The 21,819-nt window shown below is 34.3% G+C and overlaps 1 protein-coding gene across 1 annotated transcript in view; it reads right to left on the reverse strand.

Moving 5' to 3' along the window:
- Window positions 1-503: 503 nt before the first annotated feature.
- wgn (Tumor necrosis factor receptor superfamily member wengen) overlaps window positions 504-21,819 on the reverse strand; it is an 82,866-nt gene continuing 61,550 nt past the window's right edge. Inside the window, exon 4 of the mRNA XM_085958796.1 lies at window positions 504-720. Within this exon, the coding sequence (XP_085814922.1) occupies window positions 653-720 (68 nt within the window). The 3' untranslated portion in view covers window positions 504-652. The remainder of the gene's footprint in view (window positions 721-21,819) is intronic.

The following is a 21,819-nucleotide window of genomic DNA, read 5'->3' on the forward strand; positions in this document are numbered from 1 at the left end:
CCATCTGAGGCAGACGAAACCGGCCCAGATATAATTAATAAAAGTGGAAAAATACTATAAAAAATTATATAAAATACTATAATAGAGTCTGTTTACTGGAAGCCAGGCGGGAAAAGCGGCAATTTTCATAGCCGATTTCGGCAAAATTTATGAATTCAACCTAACCTAACAAATAAACCAGTATATCGGCTATTTTCAACATTTGTTTGCTGCTGGCTTCCTGTAAACTAAAGTGTAAACCGACAAGAACCGTTGGCGTCCACTAAATAGACAAGAATATTATTATGTCAGTTTATTACTTATATTACTTACGTATTTTTTTATTCGTCGTACTTATTTGTAATAGGTGTAATTTTAAATAGGTGTAATTGTGGAAACAAATTATGAAAAAATAAAAACATAAATTGAAGTGTAAGTATGTTATTTCAAGTAATACATTGGGAAAAAAATATTTTTTCTCTAAAATATCAGCAAAACTGTGGAATGAATGAAAACGAATCAAATCAGAGCAGTCATACTCGTTTAATCAATAAATTTACATAAATACATTAGAGACATTTCTTATACTAAGAGTTAATTCTAAATTAAGCATTAAAAATGTTAATTTCAGGTAGATATGAACAGATGAAAACCTCCTTAAGTACTCCGTGGGTCAGAAGGTGTTACTTTCTTGTATGTAGACATTGCCAGGACCGGAGGTACGTCCTTTGCCTTTTCCAACTGAAATGAAAAGAAAAAATATTTTTTTAATAATTTCATATTAATTAAGACGTATGCGCATATAAATAAATATATACAATGTGTATATCTTAGATCTAGTTTGATGATTTCACCGAACGAATCTCGACATAGTTACCAAGTTACATAAGTATTGATTGCAATTGATTGATTTACAAATAATATTTGCAATTTCTTTGAGTCCTTGAGAGATATTCATATAATTAAACTAGTTTATATTATAAACTTGATTGGGAGAAAAAAGGTGTTCCAATTAATGGGGAGCACCTCAGTCACCTGCGCTTTGCAGATGATATTGTTATACTTTCACAAGACCCGAAAGACCTATAAGGTAGAATGCAAGAACTCGCGGATGTCAGTCAAACGGTCGGCTTAAAGATAAACGTCTCAAAGACAAAAGTGATGAGGAACTGTTTTTCGGACCCTGCGATTATCTGTATTAATGGCACCCAACTCGAGCAAGTCAGCAGGTGTCCATAGACGGAAGCATGCACGATGAAATTGCTCGAAGAACAAAGCTGGGATGGAGTGCTTTCGGACGTCTGAATAGTATCTTCAAGAGTGATCTACCATTGTGTCTTAAGCGTAGGGTGTTCGACCAATGTATGCTACCCGTGCTCACGTATGGCTGCGAGACGTGGACCCTCAACACGAGAGATGTCCAAAGGCTAAGAGTCGCACAGCGAGGCATGGAGAGGTGTATGTTGGGCATCACGCGAAAGGACCGTAAGATAAACGAATGGGTTAGGAAGCAGACAGGAGTACGTGATGTAATAGACGTTGCCAAACAGCTTAAATGGGGATGGGCGGGGCACATTGCTCGCCGAAAGGACGGCCGCTGGACAAATGCCGTCATCCAGTGGTACCCAAGGGGCACGAAACGGCCACAGGGTCGCCCTAAAAGCCGCTGGATTGACGAACTGGTAAAGTTCGGCGGAAATATATGTAAAAATATTTGTGACGAGTTATTTTTTATATATTACGAAAATAAAATGAAAAGTACCTGATGAAATTGAATGTCAATGGTAAAATTATGATGTTAAAAGTTGGTAATTTAGAGTTTTCTGAGTCTTACGACTTAGGCAATCCAAACTATTTAAATTGTGATAGTTATTAATTAGTTAGAGCAATCTCAGATGGGACACCTGTGTCAAGCCATCGGTGTGTCGAGATGCCGCATTTACATATAAATGAACGCGACACTCGTGTGTCCCCGTCTGAACGCGCCCATTCAGTTATGTGTAAATGCAGCCGAGACGAAAAAGACGAGACTGAAACTCCAGTATCTAGCTAATGTATTTATTTTCAATGGCGGTCGCTGACGGCAAGACTGGAATCTCTCAGTTTCAAAACGTTAGCGACCGAAACCGAAGAGACGCGACATGCTAGTCTCCCAGTCACTCAGTTACCCATAAAACAGTGGTACCAATCTACCAATATCAGTAGATTCGATGAATTCGATTAAAATCAATTGGTAGCATTGAACTGAACAAGGAATAATAAGCTAAGACGTCAAAAGTTAAAGATGGGCGAACCGATTTTTAATTTACAATATATGACAGATGTTGAGAAATACTCCTGCCTGTATAATTACAGACTGCCAGAATATTCCCGTAAAGGCTTAGAATGAAGTAGGGAAGACAATGGGTTTGACAGTTGAGGTTGAGATTATTAGATTTCAGTAGCGCCATGTGCGAAGCATCAGTAACTGCAGCGCTCGAAATGGAAAAGTTTACGAACCGGAGCGCTCGACAAATTGTCTGAAGATATTTACATAGTCATCAAATCGTATGTGTATTTTATGAAAATAAGTGTGTCAGATTTTCTATTCTATGGCCTATCTAGCTCAGACGGTCAACATATTTTTTCCACGAGACGGAGCGATAATTTTACAAATTTCACGAGCCGGAACGGCGCTCCGGTGCGTTCCGTTCCATTTCGAGCCCTGAGTAACTGGCCAATGAGTTTATGAGTTCCATTACCAACCAGTTCGTCAGATTTTAGTTTCTGCGTGAGCGGATGGCCTAATAGGCAAACGATTTTTTCAACGGATTTCGATTCAATAAAATGCTACATACGAATATGTAGTACCTATATAAAAATGGTGTAGCAGTGTGAATTTGATTATGGTCACACTTACGCAATTATTGTGTAGATGCGGCACACTCCCAATGTCAACTCAACATTAATATTTCACTTGGCAAGCTCGCGGTTGCCAATTACGTGCTAAAAACGTACCATAAGATGACGATAATATTTCACATCGATCATGAGATGTACCCACAGCAGGCAGGTGTTGACATTAATACATTCTGTGCCGTCCAAAGACAATAGTATTATTAATTTTAATCAAGAAAAAAATGAATTTTCTATTCTAGATAAAGTGCATGGATAATATCAGAGTTGCCATCTTGGCAATTATCTTGCCTAATCTTCGATCTAGCATTTTTAATATGCGATATAACTTGCAAATATACAGATCATTTTTAACACCGCAAACACCTTAAATTTTTACATTAAATAATGGATAGAGCAGTATTTCTCAACATTTTTACACCTGTGGACCACTGAAAATAGGAGAAACGTTTTGCGGACCGTTAACGCAGATATAAAAAATATTATTTATATAGTAAAGTATAATACCGTCTGATCGCAGTTGATTTCATCAGCTAAAACCATTAATCTATTTTAAGTACAGAAACACATGCACAAACACTTGCAGGTGCAAAACACTTCGAAGATTTTATTGGATTTTTTTGCATAAGCATTTGGATGCCAACAATTCGCGGACCACCAGAAATTTTCTGCTGACCACCGGTTGAGAAACACTGATAGAATATTTGCTTTAAAATCAATATGCTGGCCTTTTGATTGCAAAGATGCTGAAAAAAACTTCATTTTGTAGGTACCTTATATTATTGTATCAATAAAATGAACGTAACATACAATAATCGATTAAAAAAATTCTTATCTGCATTAAGTTTTGCTGTAAGATGTATTAATTAGTTGCACACAAATATTTTTTAAAACTATGACTTATTTTTTGTATGTTTTCAGACACAATTTTAATTTTGAGAAAATCTACCATTCTCATTTTGCCAACTGTATGTAGCTTAATATTATTCTATCTTACCTAATAGTAAAAGTTATTTTAGTAACAAAAATAACTTTATAATGGAGTTCTACCACATAAACGCCAGTTCAATTAATAGCTTACTATAAATTATCCGGCATATTTTTGTCTGACAATTGACAACTACTGATGGATATCCATATACCCGGACGCGTCTTGCCAAACCCTATTTATCAGTTAGTAAAGCAGAGGCAATTTTAGGGGCAAACTACACCTCGGGAAAGCGGCAATGCCGTCAACCTTGCCACAAGTGACTCTTTAATTTATGTAGATATGTGAGAGGTAAACAACTATGGTAAGTTCGTATTGCACAGTTTTTTTGATTTTTCACCCTTTAAACATGTAGTAGGTACCTGTCTATTAGTTCTCTCTAGCGAATATCAGTTTCAAAGTAGTTACGTAGACTTATTTTTATATATTATTATACTTATATAAATTTATGATTTTCTATTTAATTCAAAACGAACTTAATTTAATTTAACCCCAAAGACGTTTATACATTTTTTTATTAATGAAATTATGAGTTAATACTGTGTGTTACAGAGTATGAAAAATTAAATTTCAACATAGCAATAACTCAATTTCATAAAATTTGGATATAATCATAGTTTACCTCTCGCATAGATACTTACAGTTTTCACTCAGTACAATATGGTTTTCAAGAGAACGTTTTTTCAACCGTTTTGTAATAATACTATGTTTTCAATCGTTCGTTATTATTAATTGTTCGTTCTTTGCACGCCACTGTTGATATATTAAATTAAACGTATGATTAAAAAGCATACAGTATTATTTTATTACGTTGTTATTAATTATTTTAATATAATAATGTAATCTATCATAGGAAACAATAATAATTGTCATTCGACACCTGCCTGTGTGCGGTTGATCTGTACCATGTACCTAACTCGTAATATCTGTCAGTCTTTTTAAAAATTAGCATTGAATGAAATATGTTATACCAGTAATAAAACAATTATGAATTATTATTGACAGTCAACACTATCTTTGAATAATAAAATAACAATACAATAATAAGCGAAATAACTACGGAAACTAGCAAAAATACGAATGGACCTCGCCATGCATAATAAAATAAGTAATAACCTCTTTAATTTTATGTCTAGCTAACAAATTAAACGATAGCCCCCTCACTTCATCCACACAAAAATACAAAAATAAATACTTAACATTTATATATACCGAAATTCAACTAAATTCGGATCAAGCATATACGTGGTAGAACTATATTATAATGTTGGTTATTAGGAGCACGGCATGAAACATCCCAGTTCGCCAGGACCAACCATATTGTAGGGCGTAGGCAGATCCAACCCACAGTGCTAGAGACGTGTGTGACGAGGATAATCGACTTAATCTTTTGGAGAAAGTTGAGATAAATAAATTTTCTTAGAACAAGGTTTTTTGAGTTGTTTTCCTACATAACTCAGGCTGCATTCACACTGCATTGTGGTGGACGTGTGTAGACGTGCGCCGATGCACGTCTACTGGAATGCCGTGTGTCTGCCCCCTAAGGTATCGAGATGTAAAATAGAAAGAATTTTTTCAATATACTTTGTTCGTCGCTTGCCAAATAGGTAAGTAGGTAATATATTTTTCCAATGATTAAATGAAGGTGCAATTCTCTCAAATAAATAGACGATTATAGAGTAGACTAAATACTAGGTATCAACTGAACAAAGCTCATGATAATATAAATTAGAAGTAAACACCATTTTGTGCAATCAAAAAATCCTGCAGTTCATGTCATTCGAATTATTGATGCATAATGTTACAATGTAAGTATGTTGTAGAAAGTGACTGTACTTATACTTTAATTTGAAGATCACGTGTAGTTCCAACCAACGGTGCTAAAAATGCTTCTTATGGCTGCCAGTTGGGTGCCAAAATTTTTGACAACGATGTGCCACGAGCGATTGAGGAATATCGTAAGACTGATTTCTGGACGACTTTAAAAAATGTGTTTAAATATGTAAAAATACAATTCGCTTGCAGAGCTATATTTTTTCGTAGCTACTATTTTACAATTTTACAGTTAATATTTAATAATACCTCCACGAATATTTGTGGTATTTTATCGTGGGGTTCAAACACGCGCGTTAACATAATTTTACTCCCCACTTTAATTATAGTTTGTCAATTTATGGCTACGGCCGTATGTTGTAGCTTAACCACTAGGGAATGACAAAAGAAATGGCGTATTTCAAAAAAACACTACCTTATTCTTAGGTCAATAATTATTATAAAGCAATCATTATTCATAAGATGTTTATCACACTTGAATGGTCGAAAACATAGCTTATAATAAGTATCTTTAGAATCATCTTCTAATGTGTTAATCTTGCCGATTTTTTGAATAATAAAATGCCTAATTCTTGTCAAATTTGGGATCACAGAGATTATCAATATAATTTTTTATCGTGAATATTTTACAAAAATTATCTCGTAATAAATTATACTAATGGTTTCATAAATGCGTTTAAAAATTAATAAACGTAAAAAATCTTAACACCACTGCACAGTTATGTACCGAAACATTAGAGCGAGAGGTTTAAAAGAATACTATTTTATGTAACAACAATACGTTATGCAGTCATCAAATGTTTAAAATAACATAAAGGATAATAAGGCTTCAAAATTATATAAATAGATTATCTACAACGTTTAAGGAGTGTCCAGGATCATGGTTTGAAAATACAATAAAAACTCAATTTTGACCTTCGACGAGCATGTCCCCCCTTAATATTTAAAATATTTTTTTCCAGATTTCATGATATTCGTTGTTTTGGATTTCTTTTTCTGTCAGTTGGTGCGAGAGATGGGCCGAGTCTCATCCCAACCACGCGCTGGCCACCGAGATGGCCGCGTCACTGGTTTTAAACATATTATCATCGGACGTGTAGCTCTGGATTTGGACTAGAAATGAGATATACTTGTTTATGTGTATTTTACACTGGTCCGCTTCTTACTGTAATCTGTTTGTGTTAGTTGTGATATAGTGCAAATAGTGGGGTTACATGTAAATTGTACGTAAAACATTTCACCGTGGCACAGTTCGCCGTGAGCTTTCCTATCGGAAAGAGATGACCGTATACTATACAGTCTCCAATTTTATTAGATTCAATATGAACAATAATTCAATTTTCATAGCTGATTTTGGCAAACTTCATGAACTCAAGAATGAAAACTTAACAAATAATCCAGTATATCGGCTATTTCCAAAATTTGTTTGCCACTGGCGCCCTGTAAAGTGTAAACCGACAAGAACCGTGTTTTATTTAGACATGAATTTTATGTCAGTAGGTACTATACGACCCAAAGAGGTTGGACAGTAATACACGGCCATATATTTCCCATACAACATTTCACGGTGAGGTGTGATACGGTGAACTACATAATAATATGTACAAGTTTCCGGATACGAAATAGTGGATCATACTTTTTTAAGTTTTTATGTTTGAGAAACACTGGGGCCAAGCCTGCGGTATATCAATTGAATAATATAAAACAGAGCTTTTTGTTTACAAGTTTCACAATAGTCAGTGCCCAGTGGTTATTGACAGTGGCCGAAGAGAATTTATGCAGAATGTAAAACAGACACAGAAATTCTGCGCACGCCATTGTGGTTTGTTATTTAACTAATTGAAATGTATTTATGTATATATGCGTTCTGCGGTTATATTAATACGTGGTTGAAAATACAGTAATACGGTAGACCAGATAATGAATGATTGATAAGTAAAGTATTTCGCAATAGATTCTTGCAGATTAGTATAAAACGTAATATGTTTACATTCTTGAAACACGCAAAGAACTATTACTTATGTATACGTTTCCATGTCTCTCAGAGTCGAAGATCGTGACTCCTTTAAAATCCTGGCATTCCTGAAAATATTGAAGGGTTCGTAGTTTAATTCACTTGGTCGGACTATCGTGCAGTGTGGGCGATCTGCCTCTTTCACATCGACCCTCGGTAATAATTAGAGGTTGTGATCGAGATTTAATCAGTACTATGTCCGATATAAAATAGTTATAGGACTTTGATTTTTAATAGAAATTCTTAAATTCATCGATAATTTTTTTGTAAAAAAAAATTACTCTCGACGAGATTCTGGACGGAAATTTTTATGTTGCGCGGAAAAACTGTTCGCACCGAAATAGGTTGAAGGATTTTATTTGATTTTAGGCTGTTATTTTAGCAGGATAGCTAAAAAGACCAAATTTTGCGGACCAAGATAATGACTTCACTTTTAGTGTGACCTGGTCAAAAAATCAAAATGTTGGACACACATCGTTTAAGCCAGTGTATGCCAAACTGTGTGCCGCGAATGAAGAAGTCAGTGAATCTGTTACTTTTGTTAGAAGCGCAGAAGACTGTAGGAAACCTTTCTGCATCATTTTCTAAATATTTAATTTGAGTATTAAATGTACGATTGGGTCATCAATCCTTTCGTAAGATACGACGGTACTTACTCACTAATGCAAGAAATTTAATAGACTTGCAATGACATTATTAATGGACAACGCACTCATTACAGTAGCTAGAAAGTAAATTCGCGCATAGCGACATTCGCACATGTATAGGTAGACGTCACGCAATTTCCATTATGCGATATTACGCATCGGGAATTTATAGCAATATCACCTTTATTGTAATGGCGTTAAAACAGTGTTTCTAGTGTCAATGTTAATTTGAGCGAACCCGTTCGAACCGAACCATTCGGCAGACCCGACAAAAAGCATCGGGAATTTATAGCAATATCACCTTTATTGCAATGGCGTTAGAACAGATTATGCCATTCGGCAGACCCGACAAAAAAGTGAGTGTCATTTGTATTTCCAGATGCTTCGTCGATATTAATGTCATTGTAGACTTGTAAAACGACCCTGTGCACAAGTTAGAGTTAGGCCATCCTCCCACGGCGCAACTGAAATCTGATGAAACTGGTTTATGAAGGAACTCATAAACTGACCAATGTGATGCTTCGCACACGGCGCCACTGAAACCCAGTTGAAATAATAATCACATAACCTCAAACTGTCAAACTTAACTATCAACCGTGTTGTACAAAAACTGACAACACGCGCGCTGCAGCGTTTACATAAGGTTATTTTGATTTTCCAATTAACATTTAACCAATTTTGGTAAGAAAATATGATTTTTCACCGAAATCTAATGATGTTGGTACCACTGTTTTACGGTGACTGGAAACTTCAGAGACCGCGCGACTAGCATGTCGCATCTCTTCGCGACCGCTTTGAAGCTGAGAGATTCCAGTCTCGCCGTCAGCGAGCCGCCATTGAAATACATTTGCTAGATACTGGCTGGAATTTTAGTTTCAGTTCCGACGGACATAAGTTGCGCCGTGGGAGGATGGCCTTAGAGTTGACAATATTTTGGAATTCGGTTCTGATTCAATATCCTCAGTATAGACATTTTCTGCTGCCGTTTAAATTGTATCTTTGCAAATTAGGTTTCTCAGCGCTCATGGAAATGAAATGAGAAAAACGGGAACGGTTATTATAGACGGTAGGTGAAGAGTTACGTGTTGGTTTATCTAATTTAGAGCCGCGTTTTGACATAAGTAAAGTAACAAATTAACTCATTCTGAAAACCAGTTGCATTCTTTTCACTACATAATATAATTATTATCTATATTACCTACATTTAAATATGAATAAGATCTTATTTTATTGTTTTAAGATGATGTAATAATGCATGAAAAAAATTAAGAAGATATTTTTCACTATATTAATAAAATACATACATTTAATCTTTTGGGGAGATTTTTAATTGGTGTGACACAAAACAAATTCCCCTTCCACCTAGGGGCGGCATGGTATATGAAAGTATGGTGAAGCCGGCAAGTATGGTGAAACAGGTTGGCAATCAATTTGCGGCAAAATTTCCACGTTAACATTATATTATATGGGTACGTTATACTGACCAAAGTAAATCCTCTGTGATGCCCTGCATTTTTTTTATCGCGTCGCCATTTCTCGTGAGTTATCGGCTGTTGTAGGCATGCTTCATTCAGTTGTATTAGGAAGCCAAATCGTTGCCTATCTCTACTTTTAATATTAATACATCTATGCCTTCCACAGTGGGGTATCAGGGAAAAAAAGTTTCACAGATACTGGAAGTACCTACCTAATAATCAGTTATTGATAAATGTATATAAATGAGACAAACCTTATAAAAACCTGGTTACGCCACTGACTCTTTATCTATAAAATTCTTAACGGTGTCCAGAGTTATTTGACATAATTTACCAATTCATATGCATATGCGTATATTGGCAAAAATGATAGATAGGTACCCTTCTTTCGATTGTGCATTGTAATGTCGGTGATTTATTCCCGTTGCGTATATTGTTCCCACGTAATGTCGCATGACTTGCGAATTCATGATTTAGAACGGGACGCTAAACACCTCAATAAAATTACCATAATAACCATGTAGACCGAGTGCTGTCATCGAATCTGTATGCATAATTAGGGAAATGCACTTTCTTTTGTGAATCGTCAAGCTGATACCATAGTCTTCACGAAAGGTCGTGGCGCCAGACCGGGAAATGGTCGCGGCTCCTACTACTCGTTGGTACTAAATGATGGACACCGGTCTGGTGCCTCTGATTCGTCTACAACACTACATAATATGACACGAAGTTTCTTTTCTGAGTATTATTAACTGAGCACATTATTATACATTTTTCTGGCACCATGGTCATGACTTTTCGTCAATGCTATGGTCTCAACTAGACGAATCACAAAAGACAGTACGTCTCCCTAATTATGTACACGGATTCCGGATACGGAAGTCGTGTTCCATTTTTACCACGTTTTTATTAACTCCTATTCTTGTTTGTCCAAGATTTGTATTGGATGATTGAAGATTTTTAACTAACTTTCCGACTAGCTAGACATTTGAAGCTTTTAGAATATAGAACATGATTACAATGCATTTTTTAATACTTTTAGCTATCTTTAAGCAGAATTGAATTTATTTTCAGTTAATTCTGTTTTATATGGAAAGTTATTTTTTCGGAAAAAATCGTAAAAAGTAAAACACTGTTATTGGTTGCTAAGGGGGTCCTAGCAACTAAATTATTAATATATACGTGCGTTACAATGGAAATCAATACGAAATGTCAAAATGACATTTCAGTATTCTATATTTATTCAGTATTTCTATCAAGTACAAAAAAAGTATTTATTAATACATAGAATTGTCAAGTTTATATGATTCAACAGAAAATTTAAAAACGTGGTATATAAAAAGTTCTTTTTATCTTGTACCTAATTATTAAATATTTACAATTTCATTTTTAAGTTTGATATTAAAAAAAATAAACTAATTTTTCGATTGAAACTTTCGTTTTGCTCTCCATTCTCCGATGTAACATGCTTTCGCCCACTTATAGAAATGTACGTATTCTTAGAAACTACATTTAGCATGTTTTCTTACGCCGCTACGCGATAATCTTTCGATCACCTAAAGAGTGTAGGTAGGTACCTATTATATAGCGGAGCGCAATTGATTTGGCGAAAGAAGAATGGCGTGCAACTGGATTCTTGAAATCCTTGGAGATTTCGCGTGGTGTCCATATGCTCCACCAAAGAAGCAGATATAGTCAAAGAAGAAGAAAGATAATACTATATTCAGTTAGGGATTGCAATACCGAATGAATATATTATCAATACCGGTATTTGTCAAAATATATTGTAGAAAAAAAAGTAACTATCAATAAATGTAAAATATTAAAATCTATTTTAAATAGCAACGTAAAGTACCTACCTACATTTATTATGTTGACCTTTGTAAATATGTATAGATCATAATATTTTAAAACAGATAATTTTTACAGATACTATAAGTCCGGGTAGGTACAGAAAAATCTATCTAAAATTTAACGTTTCTTGGATATACTATCAACATTGGATCAATAGTTATAAAATACTTAATTTTAAATATTTTCGTTTTCGAAATAGGAATGTTAATTTATTCATCGCAACGTTTCTTTAAGGTTTCTCTAATACTTTAGTTGAGGCATGGTCTAAAAAGATCGTGGCTAGGCGATGCGCGGATTGTGCAAATGACGCGTGCCGAACGAAATATAATTTATCATATAAATCCAAAATGCGTCCATTTAATGTTCTGTTTATTATTCTATTAGTAACAATGATAATGTATTCATCGACATGTTTTCTTTTTCAAGTAAATGGGTAACGTTTTTTAGTCATCTTTACACGATTTTAGAATTAATACCCCCGTCGCCATCACGAAACAAATTGACGTGTTCACAGCTCGACGTTCGCTCTCCGATTGCCAGCGAGTCCAAAATTTCGTCGCACTTATAGTTGAAAATTATTAAGTACCTACCGCCTTAAGTGCATTTGACGGATTTTGTTTTTATATTATTTAAACCTTTGTTGGTTTCAGTCAATATATTTGCGTTTTGGCAGCATAAAATCCTATAGTAAGATTGTAAGTAATGATAATTTTATATTAAATTCATTTTCGAAAAATTTAAACGTGTAGGTAAGTATGCTTTCTTAATACCGAAAATACCAGTATTTTGGATTTTTGAAACCGGTATTTCGGTATCGATAAATAATTGAATACGGGTATTGCAATCCTTATATTATACTGCTACAAAATACAACTATGCTAAGTAAATCTCAATTAATAATATTACGTGCATGTAACTTTCATTGTTTAGTGTTTTAGACTCTAAAAGCAAGAAGGTAATCGATACCGAGAAGACGTATTATTTATATTGTTTTACTGATAATTATGGCAGTGGTTAGATGGTAATTTTACTTTTAATTTTAACCCTGTTGTTTTTCATACCTAGAAGCTTCACAGACTACAAATTTTATAAAAGAACGTAAAACGTATATAAATTGTTACGAACAATTGAACGCACCGGTAAGTTCGAAGAATATTGGATGCACGAGCTGCATATTCATTAGAAACCATCCACCAAGTGATAAGAAATATCATCAAATGCACGTATACCAGTTGCGCAGTCTAACAATCTAACATACAATTAATTTCTTACCTAGGAATTCTGTTTATATATGTATAAATTTGACAACACTGCACAATCAATTATTCATAATATTCTGATTAATTATTGTCAATAAACTGGTTTTAAGTCAAAAACTACATAGGTAAGTTATTTAACCAGGCCCGTCACAAGGCATTTTCCATCTCTCATGCGAATCGCTCAAAAATCAACCCTCATATTTAAAAAAAAAACACATAAAAATAGACTAATAAAGTTGTGCAAAGACGAGCACTTGTGTTGGTGCAGGGGGGAGGCAACGTACCTGAAACTATTTTTTAGTTTTTTAGAATCATTTTTAAGAGTGAACATACTAATTTTTACTACGAATTTATTAAACTATACTATTATAGGTATTATGTTTTATCTTTGGTATTATACCCATGGCAGTTGTTATTGATTTTTCAAAAGCTATAATGTGGGAATATAATATTTGTGAAGGGCGGTCATAGTTTTTACCAAACTACACTCTCTCCGCACCACATAACTGGGTATATCACTGGACCATACATTTGGTTGTGAAGCATCAGTATTTTTTATGATTTATTACTTCTTTAATAAAATGTGCTGCTAGGAGAGAGAAGCACGGAGACAAAAAAAATTATAATAAATTATGAAACAAAAGTTAAAATTAAATTTCAGAACAATATAAGTGAAGAAATCTTCATGTTCACAGTATCACGCCGCAAATTTTCTAGATTTATCAAAATTGGACTTGAGCAGCTCTTCCCTTTCCGTACCTAGACATTTAAGGATATTTACAGAAAATATGATTTATATCCTGTATTTCCCCACCACATGGACATGGTGGACGGGTGACAAGATGAACCTCTTAGAGCCTGCCAGTGAAAACAATATACCCAGTCAAGAATTGACTGGTAATTAGGGAATCCAATCCCGAGCCAAAATTCTGATCCCGGGATTTCGGGATTATAATTTGACAATCCCGGGATCCCGGGACTGGTCCCGGGATTGGCATTTTTTCCATTGTTAATATAAAATTTTTATATTTACAAATAACATTGATAAAATCGGTCAAAAATAAATCTAGTATAATTTATACTATTTAAGACATTTATTGTTAATATTGTAAACGTTCAATCTTGAAAATACAGAAGTTTAACGGAGTAAATAATATTGTAATTTATATAATAATAATGAATTTGATAGGAGATTGCTGTTTCTGATAGTAAAGACTTAATGAATGGATTAGCGAGATTTAAAATAGTAAAGCAAAATAATCATGGCGTACTTATGGCCTCTCTGCTTCATAAATCTAATTAGTCAGACAAATATTAAACTGCCGTAAAACATATGATATCATGGTGGAATTACTTTGTGAAAAGTGCGAAGCATTGTTTTTTTTCCAATCTTTCCATTTTTAATAATTCATGTGAAAAAATAAAATGAATCGGCAACCTACACATGGGTATAAATCAAACTTCATTCAAACTCAGTTTATTTCTAATGTACCTAGTTATTTTTTATTAAAAGTATTTTTTATATTTTCGCTTTTATTTTATTTTCCATAAAAATTGATAAAAAAATCAATCCCGAAATCCCGGGATTATGTTTATCAATCCCGGGATTCATAGGTATCGAAAATAGCTCGGGATCCCGGGATCTCGGGATTCGGGATCCCGGGATTGGAATCCCTACTGGTAATGGTCTGCATACGAAGAGGTTATTTCCATTTACCGTTTAATATTTGAAAAAAAACAAACATAATATTATATAGTAAATTGTGTTATGTTTGGGAGGTGTTGCTGGACATTTTTAAGACTTTATTTATACAAATTATTAAATAAAACATTAATAATTACTATTTTTTGATATCCTCTAATTTCACTCGCCCTTGTATAATGTACATTTCTCACATATGGACGGGGCCGGGCCTGTTGCTAACTGTCATTTTGCAAATTAAATTTGTATTCCTCATTCTACAACTTTTGGAAAGTTCTCTAATGCGAGGAACATCAGAATCCATCGTTTGCATAATCATATGCAAAAGAATAAATAAACAAAAATATGTGATACAACAGGATTCCATACCTGCAATAAAATTAATTTAATAATCATAATAAAATCGCGACAAACTGAGAAAAGGGATCACTATTTTTCACAATCCAGTCCTCGATATTTGTAGTATTTCCAAAATATTAAATAGGTATAATATAATAAGTTGAAGAGTTCTACAGCGATCTCTACAGTGATGACACTGACAATACGACTATAGACTTAGATCTTCAGAGAAATGGAAATTCGGAAGACCATACTCCTTAAATCACATCCTGGGAAGTAACCCATGCTTTAAATTACATGAAAAGTGGGAAAGCCCCCGGGGAAGACGGTTTAACGATAGATATCTTCAAAAAAGCGGGAAAGGATGCAAATGAAGTACTTGCACAATTGTTCACAGCCTGCATATGCAAAGAGGATGTCCCAGAGGTATGGCAAAATGCCAGCATTGTCATTCTTCACAAAAAAGGTGACAGAGAAGACCTAGCAAATTATCGTCCAATAAGTCTACTCCCTATTCTCTACAAGACGTTCACAAAAATTCTCTCAAACCGTCTGCAAAATGTACTAGACGAGAACCAACCGAGAGAACAAGCCGGATTTAGAGGAGGATACAGCACTATGGACCATATCCAAGTCGTCACAGAAATCATAGAGCGGTGCCAGGAATACAAACTGCCACTATGCATGGGTTTTATAGACTATGAGAAGGCGTTTGATTCGATAAAGAAATGTTCAATACTCGACGCACTCAGAAAACAAGGAATCCCTGGGCGATATATAAATATTTTCAATAATATATACATTAGCGCAACAGCATATGTAAATCTCCATAAACCATCGCGCAGATTTCCTATCAGCAAAGGAGTCCGACAAGGTGATACAATCTCACCTAAACTATTTACAGCTACCCTTGAAGACTTATTCAGGCAACTTGACTGGAATGACAAAGGGATCCCCATAAATGGAGAATACCTGAGTCATCTGCGCTTTGCCGATGACATAGTAATTTTCTCGCAAGACTCAGAAGACCTCCAAAGCAGAATGCAGGCACTCGCTGAAGTAAGCAACAAAGTAGGTTTGAAAATAAATGTAACAAAGACGAAAGTCATGTTCAACTGCTTTGCGGGCCAAAAAGAGATCCCCATCAATGGCACTCAGCTCGAACAGGTGAAAAGCTACATCTATCTGGGACAATTGTCTATAGATGGATGTATATTTGATGAAATTGTTCGCAGAGTAAAGCTAGGCTGGAGTGCTTTTGGCTGCCTGAATAATATCTTCAAAAGTGACCTTCCACTGTGCCTAAAGCGCAAAGTGTTCAACCAGTGTGTGCTTCCCGTGATGACATATGCGTGTGAAACATGGACCCTAAGTAAAAGAGAGATCCAGAAACTCAGAGTAGCACAACGTGGTATGGAGAGGTGCATGCTGGGTATAACGCGAAAGGACAAAAAGAGGAATGAGTGGATAAGGAAGCAGACAAGGGTTTGCGATATAATAGAGTTTATTAAAAGCCTTAAATGGAGATGGGCTGGACACATAGCTCGAAGAAGAGACAATCGTTGGACAAATCTAGTCATCCAGTGGTATCCAAGAAGTACAAAACGTCCACAAGGTAGACCTAGAGGCCGCTGGATCGATGAAATGATAAAGTTCTGCGGAAGTACGTGGCAACGCAATGCACAGGACCGAGAGAAGTGGAAGCAACTTGAAGAGGCCTTCATCCAGCAGTGGATAGATTCAGGCTGATGATGATGATGATGATGATAATAATAATATATTGCATTGTTTGAAATTATTATTCGACCGATAGCGGATACAGCTTTTTGTTTCTAATACAAGCCATTGTTATATTATGTAAGTGATCAGCAAACTTTTGATTCAGAAGACCAAAAAGACCGATTTAGAATTATTCCGGAGCTACCTACGGTTTATTACAAAAGTAAAATGACAACAAGCCATGGTATTTTTACAACGTTTTTCTTAGCTCGTATTCTTATTTGTCCGGTGGTTGTTTATCCAGTACAAATCTTGCAACCAATTTTTAACTAACTTCCCGACTAGCTAGACATTTTAAACTTTTAGAATATATCAGAACACGATGCCAATGCATTCTTTTAATACTTTTAGCCATCTTAAAGTAGAATTGAATTCATTTTCAGTTAATTCTGTTTTGTATGATAAGTTAATTCGGAAGAAATCCGTAATCCAATCCACTATTATTGGTTGCTAAGTGGGTGGTCCTAGCAACTAAACTATTAATATATACGTGCGTTACTACGCGTTACTAATTACAATGATATTTCAGTATTCTATATTTGTTTGTTTTTTATTTACTTCATATCAATTATAAGTTTTAGCATATTGACCATAATAATTGAACAGAAAATTTAAAAACGTTGTACTTATATAAAAAGATCTTTTTATCTTGTAATTATTTTAATTGTGCAGGGTAGGTTTGATAATGAAAAATATTTCTATGTCTTTTCTAAAATGTTTATAATTTAAAAAAAGAATAAATAGGTACACATAAGCATTATTTAAAACTAATGCGAAACTACTTTAGATTTACTTGTAGAGTTTCTTTATGAAGCTTGTAGTTATTTTTTTTTAACTTTATGAATGACTGTAACTTATGTGGATTATTTCACTTTTAAATACTAGGTACTTTAAATACTAAATTATCGTATATAAGTATAACTAACTATTTTATATTTTTCGAGGAAACAAAATTATAGTATTTTAAGTATTACAGAACAGATTAATAAATATAATTCCGATAGGCTATTCCCCAATACACTACATTTTGACGCATGAAAATGAACCACGCAGTATTTATAGACGTGTAATAGTGTGTTGCAACCATTGATATACTACTGGATGAGTCATATGCTTTTTAAAATGACGCCCGATTTTCAGCGACTCGGCCAGTGTTAAAACTTACTGTTTTAATATCAACGGACTTAACTCGATATAAGCTCACTTGATATTTGTCTCGAAAATGACCTGGCAATAATTATGAGTAAGCCCGATCTAGCTTGCATCTTACTCTAACTAATAGTAAGCGCATGACGACTTGCTCTGTCCGCTCAGACATGAATTTTTGGTAGCTTGCAAGCTTTGGGTTGCACACCCTTAGGGTCACTATTCCAAGAACGCAAATTTAGTTTTACAGCCAGGGCAATACGGGTGAAATTCGGGAATCCATGTTAACTGTCTTAACACATTATACCTACAAGGAAATATTATAAGACGATATTCGTAATATCTTCTTTTGTGGTACATTTTTAAAATGACACTTGTATGGGAACTCCTCATCTAGTTGTATATCAATGGTTGCAACCTTCAATACAACAATATTAAATGAGCGTCAGTGCATAAACCGAGACCAGTTGTCATTATTCGACGTATGACGTATTCTTGACATGTGTTTAACCCGTATTCTTCCGCACTCGAGATCGGTTGCCTACTTCTCTACACCCGTTAGGTATTTCAGTTTCCATTATTTTATTACTGAAGTAGGGAGTAAGAACATGTTAACGCGCGTGTTTGAGCATGTACCGTTAAAAAAAAAAGATTTTTTTTAAACGGTACATGTTCAAACACGCGCGTTAACATCATTTTACTCCCTACTTCAATTATAGTTTGTTAATTTATGGCTACGGCCGTATGTTGTAGCTTAACCACTGGGGTATGCCAAAAGAAATGGCGTATTTCAAAAAAACACTACCTTATTGTTAGGTCAACAATTAATTGTTATAAAGCAATCATTATTCGTAGGATGTTTACCACATTTGAATGGTCAAAGACATAGCTTATAATCAGTATCTTTAGAATTATCTTCAAATGTGTTAATCTTGCCCATTTTTTGAATAATAAAATGCCTAATTCTTGTCAAATTTGGGATCACAGAGATTATCAATATAATTTCTTACCGTAAATATTTTACTATAATAATGTCGACATAAATTATACTGATGGTTTTATAAATGCGTTTAAAAATTAATACATGTAAAAATCTTAACACCACTGCACATTTATGTACTGAAATATGACTATATTCTAAAACATTAGAGCGATAGGTTTAAAAGAATAAGTACTATTTTATGTAATAAAAATACTTTATGCAGTCATCAAATGTTTGAAATAAATATAAAGGATAATAAGGCTTCAAAATTATATTAATAGATTATCTACAACGTTTGAGGAATGTCCAGAATCATGCTTTGAAAATAGAATAAAAGCTCCATTTTGACCTACGCTGAGCATGTCCCCCCTTTTGAAGATCTTCACTGGTTATTTTCTCGTACCACCGACATTTTGTCATTAGGTATCAATATTTCTGAAGAATCCCGCACACGTATCAAAGACCCGTACGAGGTTCACAGGCCGCAATTTTCCGACGGCTGTTATGTGTATGATTTCCAATCAAACAGGAAACAATCGTTATTTTAAAATGCAAAGCCCTTCCGACGTTTTTACCAAAAGTCATCAAGACGGATCGTTGTTCAGATTAAACTATTATTTTTGTTTGTTTCATCGGTGGGATAGAAAACAGGAAAATATATTATATGATTCCGGTTCATAGCCAATGTGTTCTGGATTTAGTTATCGATAGGGCCGGGCCGTCCAGAAAGTATTGATTCTTTTTAACCGATACTTCGCTATTGACATCACTGGTTATGGATATACCTATTCTTATATAAAGTAAGTGTAGGGATTGTGGAATACCCTTTTTATTTTTGACTCTAGTAGCCAAAATTGTAGTAAGTACTTAAATCAATCTGAAAATTTTCTTATTTAATAGATAATTTAATTGGGTGTACGTAGTGAAATTCTGAATAGTGTATAATATAAACTTTATTTTGTGTTGTATTGAATTTAAAAAAAATGAGTAAATTCCACAATACAGTGAAGGTAATGTGGAATACTATTTCAAATGTTACATAGTTGAGTAAAGAAAATGATTAACAACAAATATTGGCAAAAAAGGATTCAATTCACCATTGGAACAAACCTCATGAGCCCAATTCTGACAAACTACACCTCGTACCCATACATCTCTTTCAACATCTTTGAAGGAGATGTATGGGGAGAAGAAAATGGTTCAGTGCAGAACATGCACAAGGCATCCAATGAACTTGAAAAATTTCAATAGTTTCCATGTGTAATGAAGAGTCTTCGGAGTCTTCGATAATGCCATCAAAACTATCGCAACTAAAATCAGATTCCGTTTCACTTTTAACCTTTGGAATATATTCCACATTACCTTCAACAAAGTATTCCATAATACCAACTTGGACCCAATTTCAATCCAAAAGTATAAAATATTAAAGGCTTAAATCTATAATAAATTAATAAATCACGTGGTGATAATTAATCCAAATGAAATTAGGATGGCTTTACAATTACACACAAATAATTTACTTACTTTTTACCGGAGAATCAGCAAATCAAACATGAGCATGAAAAAAGTGTGATCTTCCAGAAAATCATGAAACGCAAAATTAACAAAGACATGGTTGTCGTAAACTGTTTAACCAACAATGCCGTGAGTTACCGACGACATTGTGTTAGTTTTAACATTAAACTAGGACGGAACTATTTATATAAACGAGAAACACCCATATTCCACATTACCAACGTATTCCACATTCCCTGCACTTACTCTATGTATATAATTTTTGAAGAACGTGAGACCTTCTCCGTTGTATCTCTCCAGCGATCCTTGCATCCCCGTTCGCATAGCTGACGGTATCAAGATGAATATAGCATTATTCATATTTTCCTATCAATGATCAATGCTCCATCTGCATTACGTTGTCCACCGTAGATATCCGTAAATTAGCTTAGCCAACATAATTACTGAAGCAACAAGATGGGCAGACCACATCACTCTAAATTTTATACCTTATTTTCATCAAGTGCACATTTACAGCCAAAAATGAAGTGGGAGGCACAATTTTTTCCAATTAAACTTAGGTACTTAACTTAGACAGAGCTACATATTATATAATATTTGATAACGAAATATTAGTTATACTTATTTATTATTTAAAAACATTACCTATTAAATATAATGAAGCTGATAAATATGCAATTATGTTTTTTTATTAGTATAACAAAAAAGAATAGCATTCGACTTATTCAACAAATTTGTCATAGTTAGTAATGTATGAGGCTGGATATTTCTATTCTTGACCAGTCATTTTTATTATGTTAAAAATAATGATTCGCATAAATAAGTTCAACCAAAGTAAAAGTTTAAGTAGGTAAGTACTTATATAAAATGCAGAAATGAGTCCGTGGGCACAGAGTTGGAAATATCTGTTTTTAACGTATTTATCGGATTATTCGCCGGGAGTGCTGATGGTTTTTTTTTTGTGTGGACTTTGTGTCACGTGACCTCAGTATGTCTATCGCAATGTATGCAAAACGATAAGCTCTGATGCGTAAACCTAAAATCTTGGCGTATAATATGACTGCAGCTTTGTCTTAACAAAATATTTTTTTTTCGACCATGTCCGATCCTAATAGGATCATATGGGCCTCCACAGAGTAGAGATATGTATTAACAGATATTGTTTTTACGGGAAATGGATGTCAGCCACTTGCTCAACCTATTAGGTCCATACCCTGACTCACACACAAATTGAAAAACAATATGTGTACTTGCCAGACACAGGATTCGAAATTGAGACCCACGGCGTGATAGTCCAACGGCCTCCGTGGGTAAATTAAAAATAATTTATTATAAATGTTTAAGAAAATACAAGTACCTACATAATTTAAACTCATCGCTCAATTTTATATCGTCAGTGAGTTGTTGAAATT

The sequence above is a fragment of the Rhyacophila brunnea genome, unplaced genomic scaffold, assembly GCF_057557595.1.
Source record: "Rhyacophila brunnea isolate RB1 unplaced genomic scaffold, BYU_Rbru_1.0 scaffold_8, whole genome shotgun sequence".
Taxonomy (NCBI): domain Eukaryota; kingdom Metazoa; phylum Arthropoda; class Insecta; order Trichoptera; family Rhyacophilidae; genus Rhyacophila; species Rhyacophila brunnea.